Source organism: Phymastichus coffea, unplaced genomic scaffold (assembly GCF_024137745.1).
Source record: "Phymastichus coffea isolate CEN01 unplaced genomic scaffold, Cenicafe_Pcof_1.1 PCOF00129, whole genome shotgun sequence".
Lineage (NCBI taxonomy): Eukaryota > Metazoa > Arthropoda > Insecta > Hymenoptera > Eulophidae > Phymastichus > Phymastichus coffea.
Genome location: NW_026706940.1, coordinates 477,321 through 493,724, shown reverse-complemented (window position 1 = coordinate 493,724; position 16,404 = coordinate 477,321). Strand labels below are relative to the sequence as shown.

General features: G+C 36.5%; 1 protein-coding gene across 1 annotated transcript in view; it reads left to right on the top strand.

Annotated features, from left to right (window-relative positions):
• LOC131671575 (uncharacterized) overlaps window positions 1-9,439 on the top strand; it is a 50,195-nt gene extending 40,756 nt beyond the window's left edge. The window contains exons 2-4 of the mRNA XM_058948083.1: window positions 605-710; window positions 8,681-8,814; window positions 9,301-9,439. Of these exons, the coding sequence (XP_058804066.1) occupies window positions 621-710; window positions 8,681-8,814; window positions 9,301-9,415 (339 nt within the window). The 5' untranslated portion in view covers window positions 605-620 and the 3' untranslated portion in view covers window positions 9,416-9,439. The remainder of the gene's footprint in view (window positions 1-604; window positions 711-8,680; window positions 8,815-9,300) is intronic.
• The last annotated feature ends 6,965 nt before the right edge of the window (window positions 9,440-16,404 follow it).

Here is a 16,404-nt window from a genome sequence, read left to right as displayed (position 1 = left end):
GTATGCTCCCGTGTGCACGTGAAATTTGGCAAATTTTTCTGATCGTCTATGAGAATGTACGTGATTTGATTGATATTTCTTTCAATATGTGCAGTATAAGTATTTTTGACTGAGTTTAGTAAAAAAGAGCTATATTGAAGGTTAAAACAAAATTTATAAAACGCACAACGATTGTCATTGTTAAGTTTTTATGCTTAATTTGACAAAAAGTTTTATGAGCGTTCATCTTACCTAATTGGACGAAAAGAGCTTGACTGCTGTCCCCAATTAAACACGAAACTTGGCAGTAGTCGCGTCATTAATGAGACACAGAGTTCTGCTTAGATCGCATTTCTTCAATCTTTTCTTGTTTCTTTTCTGAGCCACTGAGAAGAGCTTTTCCGCGTTATGTATTTTTTGTTTGATTGGGAATTTTTGTTGAAAAAAGTAGTTTTAGAGGTAGCCGTTTGCAATGTTTGCATTAAAAGCGAAAAAAGTTCAAATCCAAACATCTCCCGCGCGGGAACGAATAATTCACATGAAAATGTATTCTATGCCAGGTGAAAATAAAAACTTGTTAATTTAAATACGAAAGATTAATTGGATATGTAATCGTTTTTTACAGACAATTAAGATTGGAGATGGGTCTTGTAGAGCGAGGAAAGGAAATGCAAGATTTGAATACGCCAAGACCTGGGAAATCAAGAGATCTTTTTGGCGTACAGCTTGAGGTAAGATTTAAATTAGCTCATCAATTTTTCACTCGAAACCCGATTTAACTAAGCAATCAAGGCATAAAAAATACATGTTTATAATTAGGCGAATAAGCGTTAAAATTATAACTATCGTAAAACAGTGAAGTTGATAAACGACATTATCGAAAATATTATTCTTATGAAGAGGGTGTTGTAAAAAATTCGCTGCAAGTATGTAGCCAATCGAGCGTGCATCCTCTGTCTTCGGCTGCGGTCTGTTCATTCGATTTCTACCGTAAAACACTTGGCCTAGTCAATCGTAAGCTCTGTAATTCTAGAAGAAAATGGCATCGAGCGTATCGAGTGTGTTTGGATATCACTTTCTCCTCGAATTAAGTTATAACATTTTGCATGAAACTACGAAAAATATTTTCATTTAGCAATTGGCAAAGCAACATTACGAACAGCTAATTGCGGCTTATGTCAAGAGAGCGAGGTTGTCAACAGGGAATTGAGTTATATTGATTAATATCTAAAACTGTAAATACAGTGCAAAGATGCAGTGATTCGTTTTGATTACGAAGAAAGTTAACATACATTAAAACTACTCATTAGAGTAGCCTATTTTCATTTTCATACCGTGGAAGAAAAATAATAGTGCAGGAAACATCGAGAAAGTATACTCGAGCCCATCCGCTCCAGTCATTTCATCATCACTTCCGCTCTTCTATTATCCTTCCTCTTTCTCTCTTTCAGTCGCTTCATTTTTTGTTTTGTTCTTTTTTTCTGGAACTCACTTTACGAAACGCTTCTCGTATTATATACCATAAAACCGGACTCCGCAAGATATTCCGAGAGAGAAACGGAGTAAGAAAGAGAGAGATGAAAGAAGAGTACTATATAAGTAACGCGACAACTGTGGCGCCCTAAGGACATCAACCGCGCGCAGGCAAGAAAAAGAAAAGGCGACCCAGAAACTGGCGTGGCGCCGGTACTCTAACTCATTCATTAATTAAAATGCTTCGCAGCTATTGAAATTAATACACTGTAACATCTCCAAGTTATTCTTCATAAATAATGAATATCCTGTATTTTGTTATGACTAGTGATGTCTAGCGCGCTCATCTTTTTTGTCTTTTTTGCATTCATTTTAATGCACGAATATAGATCAACACATTTATTGGTGAAATTGAAAAAGTATTAAATATTTTAATGATTTGATATTAGATATAGTCGATCATATTATTTATTGGTAAATAAATATGCGGTTATATACCCATGATTTAAAAGTGTTATCAATGAAGTTTCAAATTTTTATTGTACAATATCCTGTGTTGAAAAATCATCAACAATTTTTAAAAACACTGTAAAAATTTTATTTTAATTTAATTTAAGTTCTAAAAATATTATAGTTTGCTTACTATAATCATATCCTTCACAATGTAAATAATATACTTCAGCAGACGTTTACGGTTATAAATAGTGCAAAAAAATTGTTTTGGAAAAAATTGTCTAATATTTCACGTAACTGAAGAGAGCCGAAATTACTGTACAATAATACGAGAATTACTATTGAGAATAAAAATCGCGTACGTAAAATGTACCGACCGGAATATCTGTGACTATATTTTTAATCTGTTCAAAAATTTTTACGAATATTTTGTACACTTTTACATGATTACGTAACCAAGTACAAGCAAAATAAACTAATGAAATTATTCAGCATAAATTTGCTGGTGGAAAATCAAATTTGACACATTTAAGTTTGTTCGCAATTAAGCTTCTCGTTTTTCTCACTAATCAACAAAGAAAACAAGAGCGGCAAGTACACATACGTAATACGCGTTACGTGCACTTGTCGCCAGTAAGTGTGCTCCCTTTTCTTCATACCACCAAACATAAGAACGCGGCTATTAAACGCTCCATTAGACATTTTTTGCCGAGAGGAAGAGAAAGCGTAAAATACAAATTGTCTTCTGAACACGAGCCGACACATGCGCCGTCTCTTAACCACGGATAACTAATCCGCTGCACTGATTAGCCTTTTCGTGTAGCTTCTTTTACTTTTCTTGTATCGCCGTTGAGGCGCATTTTATACAAGGTGTTTTACATTACACCTGACTGCAGCTTGTTAGACGTGTAGTTCACTTTCGCATTGAAAAGACACCGTCGAGTGGTTCTGTCGCTAGGTCTCTTATTCTAGATTGTTTTCCTATTGTGTAATCGGCACACGCGAGTATCTCCGCACTTGTTAAGTATGCATAGAGAAATTTATGCTTGGACTGTCAAGTGAATAGCATCTTCTTTCATATTTTTATGAATTTACACTTTCAAAACGTAATAATATTGTTATATCAACAATATATTGCTTTAAATGCTTAAATTTTTTATAATGCAACGTGGTTAAATTACATCACGCTTTTTAGTAGATTTTTACACAATAACTTGTTCTCTTGTCAAACTGAAAATGATTGTAAATGAGGCTCACTCGTTCAAAGTATATTCAAACAAGAACAGGCACGGGAATAAGCTTAACGAAAGTAATGCTGTAGAAAGAATGGGTCCTTTTGATATATATCTCGTCATCGGAGTTATCCTCGTTTACACTCACTTATCCCGAACGAAAAAGTATCGCCGCTACTACCAGTATTATGTCGATTTAATGGCTTTAGAATGTTTCGTCGAAGGTTTTTGCGAGGAATTTCCAGGCTTTCTTCTCTCATGGGATTGATTCTTGTTTCAAAGATTTCAACGAATACACGCTCTTCAATACGATTTCATGACGAGAAAGCGCAGAGCGATTACCATTCGATTAGACCTTTCGAAGCTTTTCAACGCTGTGAGATAATGACGGTTGGATTTCAAAGCTAAATTTATCGTTCAATTATGTTTTATTTGAAGGCTAATAAAGAAAATGTCATCATGAAAGTGTTTTTCACTCTCATTATGCAATTACTTCCTCGAAGGATAATTAATTTTACATCTTACTTCGACTAGAAGTTGGCATAACAATGAACTTTTTCCAAATTGCACAATGGAAAAATTAATTGCAATACTTACTTAGGCAAGCAAACTCATGATTGATAAGAGCAATAATTTGTACTTGTCATAAACGCATTCATTGTAAATAGAATAAATGAATACAATAGGGCAATTCAGCTATACGTATGTTAAAAAATACAGACTTTAACGAATATAGAATGAACAGCTATCGGTCCAGCTTTATGAATTATGTTATACAAAATACACGTAATGAGCAACAACTTAAAAATAAAAGTATTTTATCTGCTGTCAACTATTTACTCAGATGACAAGTTATAATTATGAAGGACGGTAATAGCGGCAGGTAGAACAGACAAAAACATCTTTGAAAAAAAAGAAACGAAAGAAAGCCCATGATTAATTCACCCTATGCAATCTGTTACCGAGCATGACACGAAAAAAAGGGGCCGTGGCCGCGAAGTGCTGTCACGCGTTATTGATACAACTTGCGTCTAGGATACGCCCAAATAGCGTACCTTGCACGCAAGCGTCCGAATTGTACTTTAACCATCGATACTGATGAATACCCGCGTGGAAAATCTCCTGCGTGGTTTTTTTTCCAAGTTTCATGCGATGACGTGTTTGATTGTAAGTAACATTGTGAGTCAACGTCTAACTGAAAATTTGAAAAGGGTGACATCAATTTGAAAGCTTTTTCGTGCACTATATCTATTTTGGTATAAAAATGTTCAACGTTTTTCATTAAAATATCCTAAATAACAATTATACTTATACTTTCAACAAAAAAAGTTCCATTTGATTAATAATAGTTCAATTTTTATATTTCCTCAGAGATTATTATCGGAACCTTTTACTTAATTGTTCAACATCATTAGAGCAATTTATATTTTTAATCGAAATGAATAAATGAAAAACCATGTCGGTACTATATTTATAATTTTACTGAGTGCTTTTAGCTTAAGCCAAACCAATCATCAATTTGTTTGGAAAGGAAAGAAAAAAAACTCCGTATAGCTAGAAAAATAATCAAACTCAAACAATGGACTTTCTCATAAGCTCATCAATGTAATAACGTAAAAAGTCGTGGCAGCAGCGGTAGCAGCAACGTGCAGAGTATGCACATACAAACGACTGGGTGCAGGCGGTTGGTGTGGCGCACATGACTCGCGCAATTTGATCGCGCCTCTAGATAGGTCGGCCAGCAAATGACAAGCCACCCTAGCGCTGTTGCTACACCCCCCCCCCTATGCGCGGAAATTATGCCGCGTATTTACATTAGCTGACGCTCCATGTGTGTTTGGCCTGTGTGCGCTTGTCGGCTTGGGCAAACGATGCTTCTTCGTTTTTTTTTGTTTTTTTTTTTCGTTAGCAGACGTTCTTTTTACATATTAATCGTGGGACAAGCCATCGCCGGTTATTTTTCTGCCTGGGAGAGACATGTTTCGTGATAACAAATTCGATTAGTTTAAACACGAAGGAGTGGAAAGCTTCCTCTTTTGCTCTTCTTCTTTCATTGATTTTTTCGGATCTCTTAATAGATCGATGCTACATTAAGATATCTCTATCGATTGCACCATATGGGCTCGGATAATTCCGTTAATTTTTTTAAAGATACAAGTAAAAATAAGATAAATAGGTTCCTTGAAAAATGTCGATCTGCCGAGTAATTGGCTCTTGCGCGGGTGTGTGAGGACCGTAAAGAAGCGCGTAATCAAGCTCCGCTCATAATACTTTTATAGGCTTTCCTTTTCGCATTCCTGGCGTAAAGAGTTGAAGCGAAAACACGATGAAAGCCATAGTCCTCGCGAAGCTTTTACAGAACGAACTATTCGTTTCGAATTTCGTTGTTTCCTATTCTTCCTTTCGTTCGCCGTGCCATCGGAGAAAGCGTATTTCGGCCAACGGCTATTGTTTTTACGCTCGATCGGATTCGATTTTAGAGTGGCCATTACGGAGATGTGATTGGAAAGATTTACGATGATTGTTTGGCTTTATGCTTCGATGCATTGTTTTCAATTGCTGAATTAAGAGCCATGATAATTTTTTCTACGGTGAATTGATATGAAATCATCGGCGTAATATCAACATCTCTAATGGAATTTGTAATGCGATATATTCATTAGAAAAATATGTAAAAAACGATTGATACAATACGGAAAATAATTTTGCCGTAATTTTATTTTAATATCTTCATCCTTCATAAGTTCAAGTAACGCGATATGCTCTACGCGTACGTCTATTACCCAGTAGAGGCATCCAAAAGCAACCAAATTAACGGCTGCAGAACTTTCATCGGATGTAGATGAACGAGTAGCATTTTACTCAGTTGTAGCGTGAAATGTAGCTGAAAGCGTTCAATTACTTAGCATTAAGAGGCGATCGATTAGATCAGATTTTCTTTCTTTTCTCTAGATTGCGAATGCCCGTAACCACTTTCTTAGAAACTCACTAGAAATGTTTATTCAATTCCCCGTTAGAAATAAAATTGTTAATTTCATATTAATAAGATAAAAATCAAGCGTTGAAAATTATTATTCGATTTTTGGTCCTGTAGATATTTAAAGTGATTCCACATTTTTCAAATCGAGCATTTTTTTCAATAAAAATATCCACGGACAGTCTATACTGCAAGACGTATGTAATTTGAGAATAGGCATCAAGCAATACTTTCCGGCAGTACGCGTGTTGGCTTTACTTACTATAAGTCGCTATCAATTATTTATTTATTGCAACTACTACTTTATAAGTCTATCAATTCATTTGAAAACTATGCCTTTAACGATTCACATGTAATGTATTTTTTCATAAAATGTTGAATTTTTTTCCATTCTGAATGTAACGATGGCCATATTAAATGTTGTTATTTTTTTAAGCATCAACAAATTTCATGAAGGCAGACTCAATTTACACTAGGATTTACAGCGAATGTAGTCGTAAACAGCGAAAACAGGCCAATGTATATAGTACTTCCTTTTTCGTAAGAGTGCAGCGGCCAGGCGTGGATGCAGCACCATCTAAGCTCATACATAAGATCCACTAATAAATCCCGAAACTCGGGGTGTAATGCAGCGTAATTGGCTCTCCTACTCTTTTTTCGCTTATACCTATATAGTATATATACACATATATGTATACTAAATCTGCAGGTTGAGAGCGAGCAGCGTAACGGATCGCAAAGATATAGATATGCACAATAAACACGCGCTCTCTCTCTCACTCACTTTTGCGCTGTGCAATAATCAGTCATAAAATATCGCGAAAATATATAGAGATCCGCTAGAAGAACTCTTCGTGGCTAATTAGAGGCTCTCGCAATAGAAAGTCGTGTATAGCCCTTTTGCTTGGACGTGATTATTGTACATCGATGCGCATTGTTGAATTGAGATGGACAGGAGAAGCTTTGATTACACCTGTATTATACTCTAGGTGTATACCGTGCCACTTTCGATCAACACGTCGACTTCGTGTTTAATTTCCTGTCTACGATGACTCACGAGTTTGCAGTTTGAATTTATTATTGAAACTTGCGCATTACTTTCCGCGGTTGAACAATGAAATACATTTTGTTTACACGGTGACTGTTGAATTTAAGTGCCGGTTGCCAGTTTCAATGGTTCTTTGTACAATATTGTTTCAAAATGATTATCGTCCGTAGGCCTCAACTTTACAAACTTTATTATTAATATACCATTTCAACGTCATTAAAACGTTATTTCTATTAATTATTTTTAGTGCTTGGGTATTGTTATTATTCCGAAAGACAATCTCAGTTGTGAATTTCTTCTGCTGAAATTAATGTAAAGTTAAAACAATCAATATTGTGAATGTAAAAAAAATTATTTATTAATAATTTACGGGATGTTCACTGCAGCTAGCTTGGTAATTAATCCTGTTGAAAGTTTTCCATATATTCGACTCTAGCTAAAGCAGTAAGCGCTCGTCACGCTTTCACTATAAACTGTATAAAGCAGCTCATACTACCTTATCGGCGGCGCAACATTTGGCGCGAAGAAAGTTTTTATTTGAAACCATTGCTTTTATCTTAATTTTTCATTCATGAAAGATTTCTGGATAAATAACATTTGACAATATGAAAAACCGTTACATACATTACTTCTCTGCAATTTATGTGATAAAGCTATATATATTAAATATATTGGACATTTATACTTCAAGGATTCTACTGGTTATTATTTTATATTATGGAGAATCATATATTCATTCAATTTAACACGATTTAATGGAAAATACAAAATGATCGCGCTAAAATAATTATTTGACATGATATTTTTTCAACTTGCATAGCTTGTTTTATTTTAAAATTATAAAGCATTTATCTTTCACAATTATTTTTTGTTAAAAAAATGTTTTTATATAAACGAGTAATGTGACAATGAACATATTAATGTCTACTATAAAACACTAAAACTGTACCATACTTTTGGAATACGACATGTATTATGAGATTGTATATATATTTATTATAACTAATATAGTGGTAAGAATTTTACACAGGTTCTTTTGATATATTTTTTATAATGCAACGTGTATTTCTTAATACTATACGCATCCATTTGGTTGTATGTACTCATGAACGCTAAATGTAGTTCACAGAATATTAAATAATACAATTCAATATACATATACACAGCGGTATTGGAGTACATTATTTTATAAGGATAGTGCATTTTTCGAAAAACATGTATGATATGATTTAAAAATGAAAGCCCTATATATGGCTCATCACGAAAAAATTCAGGCTTTTCTACGATTGTAAAAGCATTCAAAATTCTTTCTAGTTATAATATTCTATTATATTCATTGATTCGAAGCTTACGAATTTTACATATTTGTGTTTAAAGGTTTGAAATCTCGAGATAATTATTCAAGACATGCGTTGCAATTGAAAATAATAGGATATCCAAGTGTTCGCAAATACATATACATTTAAAGGAGCATCCATCGGTCGGTAAGCTAACACACCTGTGTGATTCTGTCGGCAGGTAACCTCTCTACTATTGGAAGCGGAACGACGCAAGCTGGCGGTACTGCAGCGCGAGCTACAAGCTGCCCTGGCCGAGGGTGGTAGCGTCAAAGTCAAGGAAAAGCAGCGTCAGGAGTTGCTGCATGCCATATCGTGAGTCGATCGTTTGAAAGGCTTCCCACGCAGTATGAGCTCCTCTCATGCTACGCGAGATACAAACTTTGCCAACATCGATCCTCCTTATCATCCACCACCTCCGCCGCCGCCGCCACCGCCTCTTCCGCGTTAATGGGCAAAGTTTGCGTTTTTCATTTTTAGCGCGTGCCACGTCGCAATTTTCAACAGCAGATTGAATCTTGTAACGAAGCTTTTTATCGGTCGATCATTTTTCGATCGACAAAATTGCGAATTACTTGCTAACCGCCTTTTCGTGAAATGTATTGAATAAATGCTAGGGTGGCTTGTAATAAATAGGCTGATTTCAATTTTTAACTCGCTTAAACGTGAAAAGTAGTCGGTGCGTTTCATTAGTTTTTATTGACAAAGATAGTCAAACAAAAGCTTCGAATATCCTCTTCTTTGATACCGAGCTTTCTTTTTAATTGACTTACGAATACGCAACTGTGTTTGTTTCCGTAGGAAAATACAAGCCCAGCATCAACAACTGGACAAAGAATACCGAATTCACGCGGCTGGAGTTCTGCTCTGCAATTCCCGGGCTTCCGGAAAGGTAAGCTTTCGCCGAAATGATTGATACTTTCTGTGTGACAAGGACAACCTAGACCCTTTTATTTTCATCAAATCCTTTTCATACTGATAATTAGTTTTTTTTTTCGTCAAATGTGTACCAGACAAAATGACTATGTAACGGTTCATTTTCGGTGCTCAGAATAAATGATGATTAATATATCTACTTATTTTCTGCATCATTTTTCAATTGTCTTCATATTGCATTAAATCATTTAAGTTACTGTGAAAACAATTGCGTTAATGGGCGATACAAAAATTTGCCTTATTATATCTAAATACTTAAATATTAGTATCTATAAGTAAAAAAACATGATAAGAATATCGATTATATGTGTTTAGATTCGACAAATATTCAAAAATATTTTTAAGTTCATAATTTACTTTTGCATTATTTTATATCCTATGAAGAATATTTTTAATGAAGTGTCTATAGTTTGTAGCACGGCAATCACTTTCGTCACGACGGCTACAATTTGAATTAATTATAGGATGCCAATAATTTCATTGGTTTTAGCATAAATCGATAGTGCGCCACTATCAACCTACAACGATAGCATATTACATATTTTATAATTCAAGCTTTTACATACCTTTTCAATACTATTAAGTAAATGTACCCTCGACGTGGGTGCGATATCGTGGAATCTTTTAAAAAATTGGTATGGCATCGAGTTTCAGACAGGTTCAAAAATGGTGCAAAAATTTGACATTACTTTTGTCGGCGAAGAAGGGATTTTGTTAAAATTCTGAATAAGTAATCGAAATAATTAATAATAGTCGTGAGTATTTGGAATCTTTTGAAATATGTTCCAAATTTGAATCTCTTTTCCGAGAACATTTTGAATATGTTATACTTTTATTATTATAATTGTGATACATACATTTATTTGCCAGATTTAAATCTCCAGTGTCGTAAAAGTTTTTGCTGAAGAGATTCGTTTCATATCACCATTCTAAAAACAAATGCATACATTAAGGAGAATTAAGTGTACACATTTGCTGAAATACTACTCAGTCTAGTACTCCTCAGTCTGGAAAATAGTGACATGAAATATAACCAATACGTCGATAAAGCAAATTTTCCAAATAAATTCGGCTTAGAAGGATCCTAAGTAGAAAGATTATTCCGATTATCTGAGACAATCTATTTGAGTTTAAATTTGATTGTGTAAACCGTTTGGCAGAAAGCATGATCATAGAAAAAACTAATCATTTATCTATCATGAAATATGAGCAAAGCACGAAGCCAAACGAACGCACGTATCAGTCGCGCAAAGTAGCAATCAACACATGACGCGCGTCGTGACTGTGCAGAGTATCGTCGAGCCGTCAATTTGCCGCATAGTAGCACATGGGCACAAGCGCACGGAAGCCGGTCTCTGGATGCATACGGCAACAAAATAATAGCCGGCAATTGGCGACGATGTGCCTGTGGAAAATTAAGCTTAGGCGCTTTTGCGAGCTAGACTCTGCAAGGGAATCTCGGCGCTTATGAGCAATGGAAAAGGAATTAGCGTTTAAGTAGTTGGGGCGCAGAATTTGTAGCCTGACTAGCGAGCGAGAAGACTACTCGCATAGAGTAGGTGCAAACTGAAGCTTAAAGAGCTCGCGCGCGGGAGACAGGGAAATTTCAAGCTGCGCGCTATAGTCTGGCTAAAGCTTTTCATTTGGAGGTCGGAAGCATAGCCCGGCGAGAACTCGATTTGCCGGGGATCTGGCTCTCGATGACGTTCGAGTAATTATCGGGAGCTTGCACGCCAAATAGAAAAATCCGCAGCTTCTTCACCAATGAGAAAATATTTATTTTCTGGCTAGGCGCTGAGCTTCTTGATACCTCGGCTAAAGTGGTAGAGAGAGGGAGAGAAGTATTATTGGAGAAGTATCAGAAATCCGTAGTTCTGTTGACGAGCGATCAAACTTGCCTCTCAGGTTTATCGTTCTCCGATATACGCAAGGCAATAATTGCATCACATCAAGCGCGAGAGCGCAAGGATACGTAGTGTGGCGAGAGAAAATGACAAACGGACAAAAAAGACGGAAAAAGGAAACGGGGCAACGAGTTCCGTGATAGCCAAACCATTTGGATCCATTAACTTTAGTCTCGCGGCGAGAGTCGTAAAGTTTCACCTCTCAATATTAGCCGCTGTCTTTTGTTTCCAACTAAACTCGTCGCGCACTCGCGAACACACCTCTCACTCTTAACTTCTTATCGAATAAAGCACTTTGCTAACCACTTAGCTAGGTCGCCACAGTTATTCGTTATTGTTGAAACGCCATCATGCAAAAAAGGTCTTCACTGGGATATTGCGACAACATCACGACGCCGTCGTCGTAAGAGTTCCTCGTGCGCGCTACTCTCCACGGGCAGCTTTTCAGATATCTCGCGTTCAAGTGCCCGCTTGAGACTCCGCATTTTATACTCACTGTGCCAGCAAGCGAGCTTTGAATTTGAATATCTTCTACGTTCCGCGGCAAATCATTCAATTCCATTTTTTTTTGCTTTTTACTCACCTTATGCCGTTCTTCAATTTTTATTTTGACTAACGTGAAATTATCGCAGTACATTTTCGTGAATAGCTTGCGAAAGACAATCGTTTACCAAATTATCGAAACTATAATACATTGTTAGCGATATCGGAATGCGTAATATTTCAGTAGAACATCACACTTTTGGGTTCTTCAACGAAATGTTCAAGCAACTAGAAAACAAGCAAATTTCTTTCTGACCACTTGTATATCTCTTATATTCGCAGGGAGGAAGTTGAAAAGGGTAAAAAGTACTCCGATCTTGCATCAAGCAACATACCTCTCAAAAGGTAAGCTCTGATGGGATATTCGATAAGGAAATGTATACACGGAAATGAAATATGTTGTGGGCCGTGAGGGAGGCTGTAGTCGGAGGAAAAAGCAGAAGGTCTTCATCCCTTCTATAAGAACGTGGAACGCTAAGAGTTTCGAAATAAATTGACTGTCAACGATATATCCAACGAAATATTGTCAGCAGTTTGCAAAGACGAAAACCTACTCCTTCGCGGCTGTTTGTCAATCGTTCAATATATCTCGCTCTCGGTGTGCCACGTATACAATACATACAGGCTCTGCAAAATTTGCCTCTGGCGCGTAATCACCGTTTAGCGCATTCGCAGCGTCCGCCAGTTTTTTCACGTCTCGCGGGAGCTTGCGAACGCGTCGCGCGCTCACGATCCGTGATTGCGTATCGCCGTGCACAAAGCACGCCATGCGCTTGGCTAACCGAAATTATTTTCGATCCCCGGTGAAACGGCAATTTTGTTTATCTCGCTCGATGTTTTTCACGCTGTCAAAAAAGAAAACAAAATGGAATGAAAAAAATAAATAAATAAAAGTTTGTTGTTTCTTCCCGCTCTTCTTTTCATTTAAACGAAAAGCTATACTGCGAAGCTTTTACCTACTTTGCGACGAGAGCTGGTTTTTTAAGTGCCTCTTCTTTTTTTACGAGCTAAATGGATGGATTTTCGACTTTGTGGTAGGATACGCATGCATGCCAAAACGAGGTAAAATTGACGAGCAAGTTTCATGAAAGAGAATTAATACTGGAGGATTTCGAGTTTTCGAGCACGTGCTTGTAATTTGTAGAATTGTATAATGACGTTACTTGAATGTGATGTTTATCGAGTTCATTCAATATAATGTGCACTAATTTATGCAATTTGTAATTTGTTGACGTTATCAGAGGTAGTATTAACATGTTGCGTCACGAGACAAAAGTCGAATCGATTGTTGTGTAAAATAAGTGTAACATATCTAGTTTCAGACCATCCGGGCGAGAACTATTGTTTACTACCGGAATTACACTGCAGGTTTCTTAAAGTTTCCAAAACTTATTTACGTGAAATTGCAATAGGCAGTCGAGACGGCGGATGTACTCGCGAAATTGGATTGATCATGCATTATGAAAGAAAAGTTGGTGCATGGTGTACCAGGGCAGGGAGCATAGTCGATAAACTTTTGAAAATTCCGACCGGTAAAGAGCAGACTTTATTGCTTTTGGTTGCGAACCTGAATTTCCACGGCCAGTACATTAGCTACTTTAAATTTATGAACTGTCTATCTCGTGCGAAAGAAATAATAAAATCAAATTTCATTTGACTTCGCGTTAATCTCTTGATGAAGAACTTTTTAACTAACTCACTTACCGCGCATCGTAAATATTTTCCCTTCATTATATTCTGTTGTAAACCGAAATACCATTTGGAATTGAAGAGTTCTAAGCAAGTCCGACTTCAGTTTCCGTTTGTAAAGGTAAAAAGGATGTTTGAACCATATTTTTATCAAAGCTCACTCGCTTTCTCTCCACCACATCAAAAGGAGGCAAAGATGAAAAAGAAAATGTAACGCATTGAAACACACGGTCTCCATATATTTTTCAGCGTGCTCCACATTTCTTATTTTGCATGTATAACATTCTCCATATAAAATGTTTTCTTCGACGAAAGAAACGACTTGAAGAGAATTTTCTAACAGTCATTTGCTTTATTTTACAGAATGGGAGGATATAAAAAAAAGTTTGTTAGTGTCTTAATCCTCACGATTAACGGGAGAGACGTTATTCCTTCTTCGGGATGATGAAATTATTTGACGTGCGAAGAGAGGCGAAGGCTCGTAAGCCCCGTACAGACACATGGGGAGCAACTTAAATACTTTGTAAATGTTTAAGCTTGTTTTAGTTTGCAAGTTTTCTCTATTTCCTTTAAAACTCAGTGGAGCTGAGGCTAAAGCGAGCAGTGCTTCTTTTCGAAGCGCGGCGAAACTACCAAAGAAACTTTCTAATACTCAAACAAAAGGCGCTCGATCTTCTCCTTACGATAGTCAGTTAATATCCATCTTCATTGCTTAATAAATGAACTTATTCACTATACGATTTGATTTTTTTCTATGATTCGCCAATGTTCGGTAATTAGTTGCACATTTCCAACTATATTTACAATCTGATAATGGTAAGTAAAATATTGCGATTTTAAATCTATAGTACGTGAAGGTAATTCTCCAATGATCCATACAAAAAACTAAAGATAAAGTGAACTTTTATTCTACAAAATTGACTTTAAATTTGATTAAATGGTGCTTTGTATTTCTTGAATCTTGATACTCTTTAAGTTGTATGCATTATATTATTCGCAAGTCGATTTGAATTTCTTCCTTTATAGTTGATAAGTTAACGTCCTTCCTGAATATTTCATTTGTAACGAACCACGGCGCGTTTGTAAAGTTTTCTTCTGGAATCTTTTAATGATAAAAATGTATGATTTTAGGGCTGTACCCTAGAGTTGAATTCCATATGTCATTAATGATTCGGTTATACATTTTTATATGAGCACTTTATTATTGATTGATAATTTGGATTTTCTGCTTAGTATACAGATGGTAAAATTTTGTTAACTGTAAATTAAGTCAATCTAACTATATGCCAATTTGGATACATCTCTAGGTATTTAGCTTTGTCTCCTTGAGGAAATAATTTGTTGATTCTATGCATTGGAGGACAAGTCTCTTTGTAGGTTACCTGAATTAACTTTGTTTTCTTTATTATTATTCTCTATTTTTTAAACCATAGTAAAGTTTTATCTAGATATTTCTGCACCTTACAAGAAGCCGTTATTGCATTCGAATGTAAAATAGCCGTGTCGCCAGTGTAAGTGGCGATATTAATATTTTCCATGGTTATGAAAGATCATAGGTTTAAATTAAATATATTATGTCAATGCCAGCTCAATTTGCCGATAATCATTCTTATGTGCTACTTGTTTAAATTAAATATTTTACTTCCGAGATATAAATTCAATTTTGTCCGCTAGCATCAGATAATACATTGAGAAGAACTTGAAAATACTGCCAAGCTAATAACTCACGAAAGTGTAAACAGATAGCCGTAAACGTAAATCTTGAGCAAGCGCGTCGATTATTAACACTCGATCGGATTTGAAAGGGAAATGCAGCGTGCGCTTGGGTCTTAACTCAGCCTGTAACCACAGCAATTTACGATAGGGGTGCAGAACGTAAAAACTCGGTTACGACATATTTTCCGGAAGCCTCCCCCGGACACACGATGCAAATGTCGCCGGTGGTCTCCGTGTTTCCCTCTGCCACCCCTTGCAACCCCTACTCTTGTAGCGGCACTCAGGGGTCCGAGAGGCGATTGTTGTCGGCGGCGTTGAGAGCGGCTCAAACAGCCAGACAAGTGTTCAACTCGCACAAAGCTGCACGCGCGCTCGGTAATGCTCCCACCCCCGACTCGCTGCTCCCTCTCTTTCTGTCTTTCGAGCTTTACGCCTGCTGCTCCACACCGCCGCCGCGCGTGGACTCATTTTCCGGAGTGCTTTTTCGATGTCTCTCTCTCTCTCTCTCTCTCTCTCTCTCTCTCTTTCACTCTTTCACTTTCTAGCTTTTTCGCGCAGGCAGCTTTATCGCGTATCGACTCTGTTCCTCGAATTGTTAACCGATTGTTTCCTTGAGATTCTGCACTTCTGAAGGCTGCAACTCGTCGCAGTCGCGCAAGTGCGTTAAGTGGTTTTTCAACTATATTGAAACGCGCTTTTTCATTTTTGCTTTTGGTTTATGAATAAAAAGGTTGGTATTAGAACGTGGATATATTTTCATTTTTAATATGATTTTAATTTAATCAAAGAACGATTATCAAGCTTTCGGACGAATGGAACATTTTAATTAACGAGAGTGAACTGCCCGTGAAAAGCGAAATTCAAATTGATAATCCCTTTTTGAGGCTTCAATATTAGATTCTCATCTTCTACGTTTTTTCATTAATTTTCATGAATTTCCATTTTAAATGCCACTTTTCTCATGATGCTCTCCTCGTGTCTACGTCAATTGTATTTCTTACCTGTTGATTTGTGGCAGCGCAAATGAAAATGGGAATGCGAACTTTAGTTATTTAGAGGCGGCATTGTAACGAAAACCCATTTAGCTTTTATAAAATGCAATACAAAATATATCTAT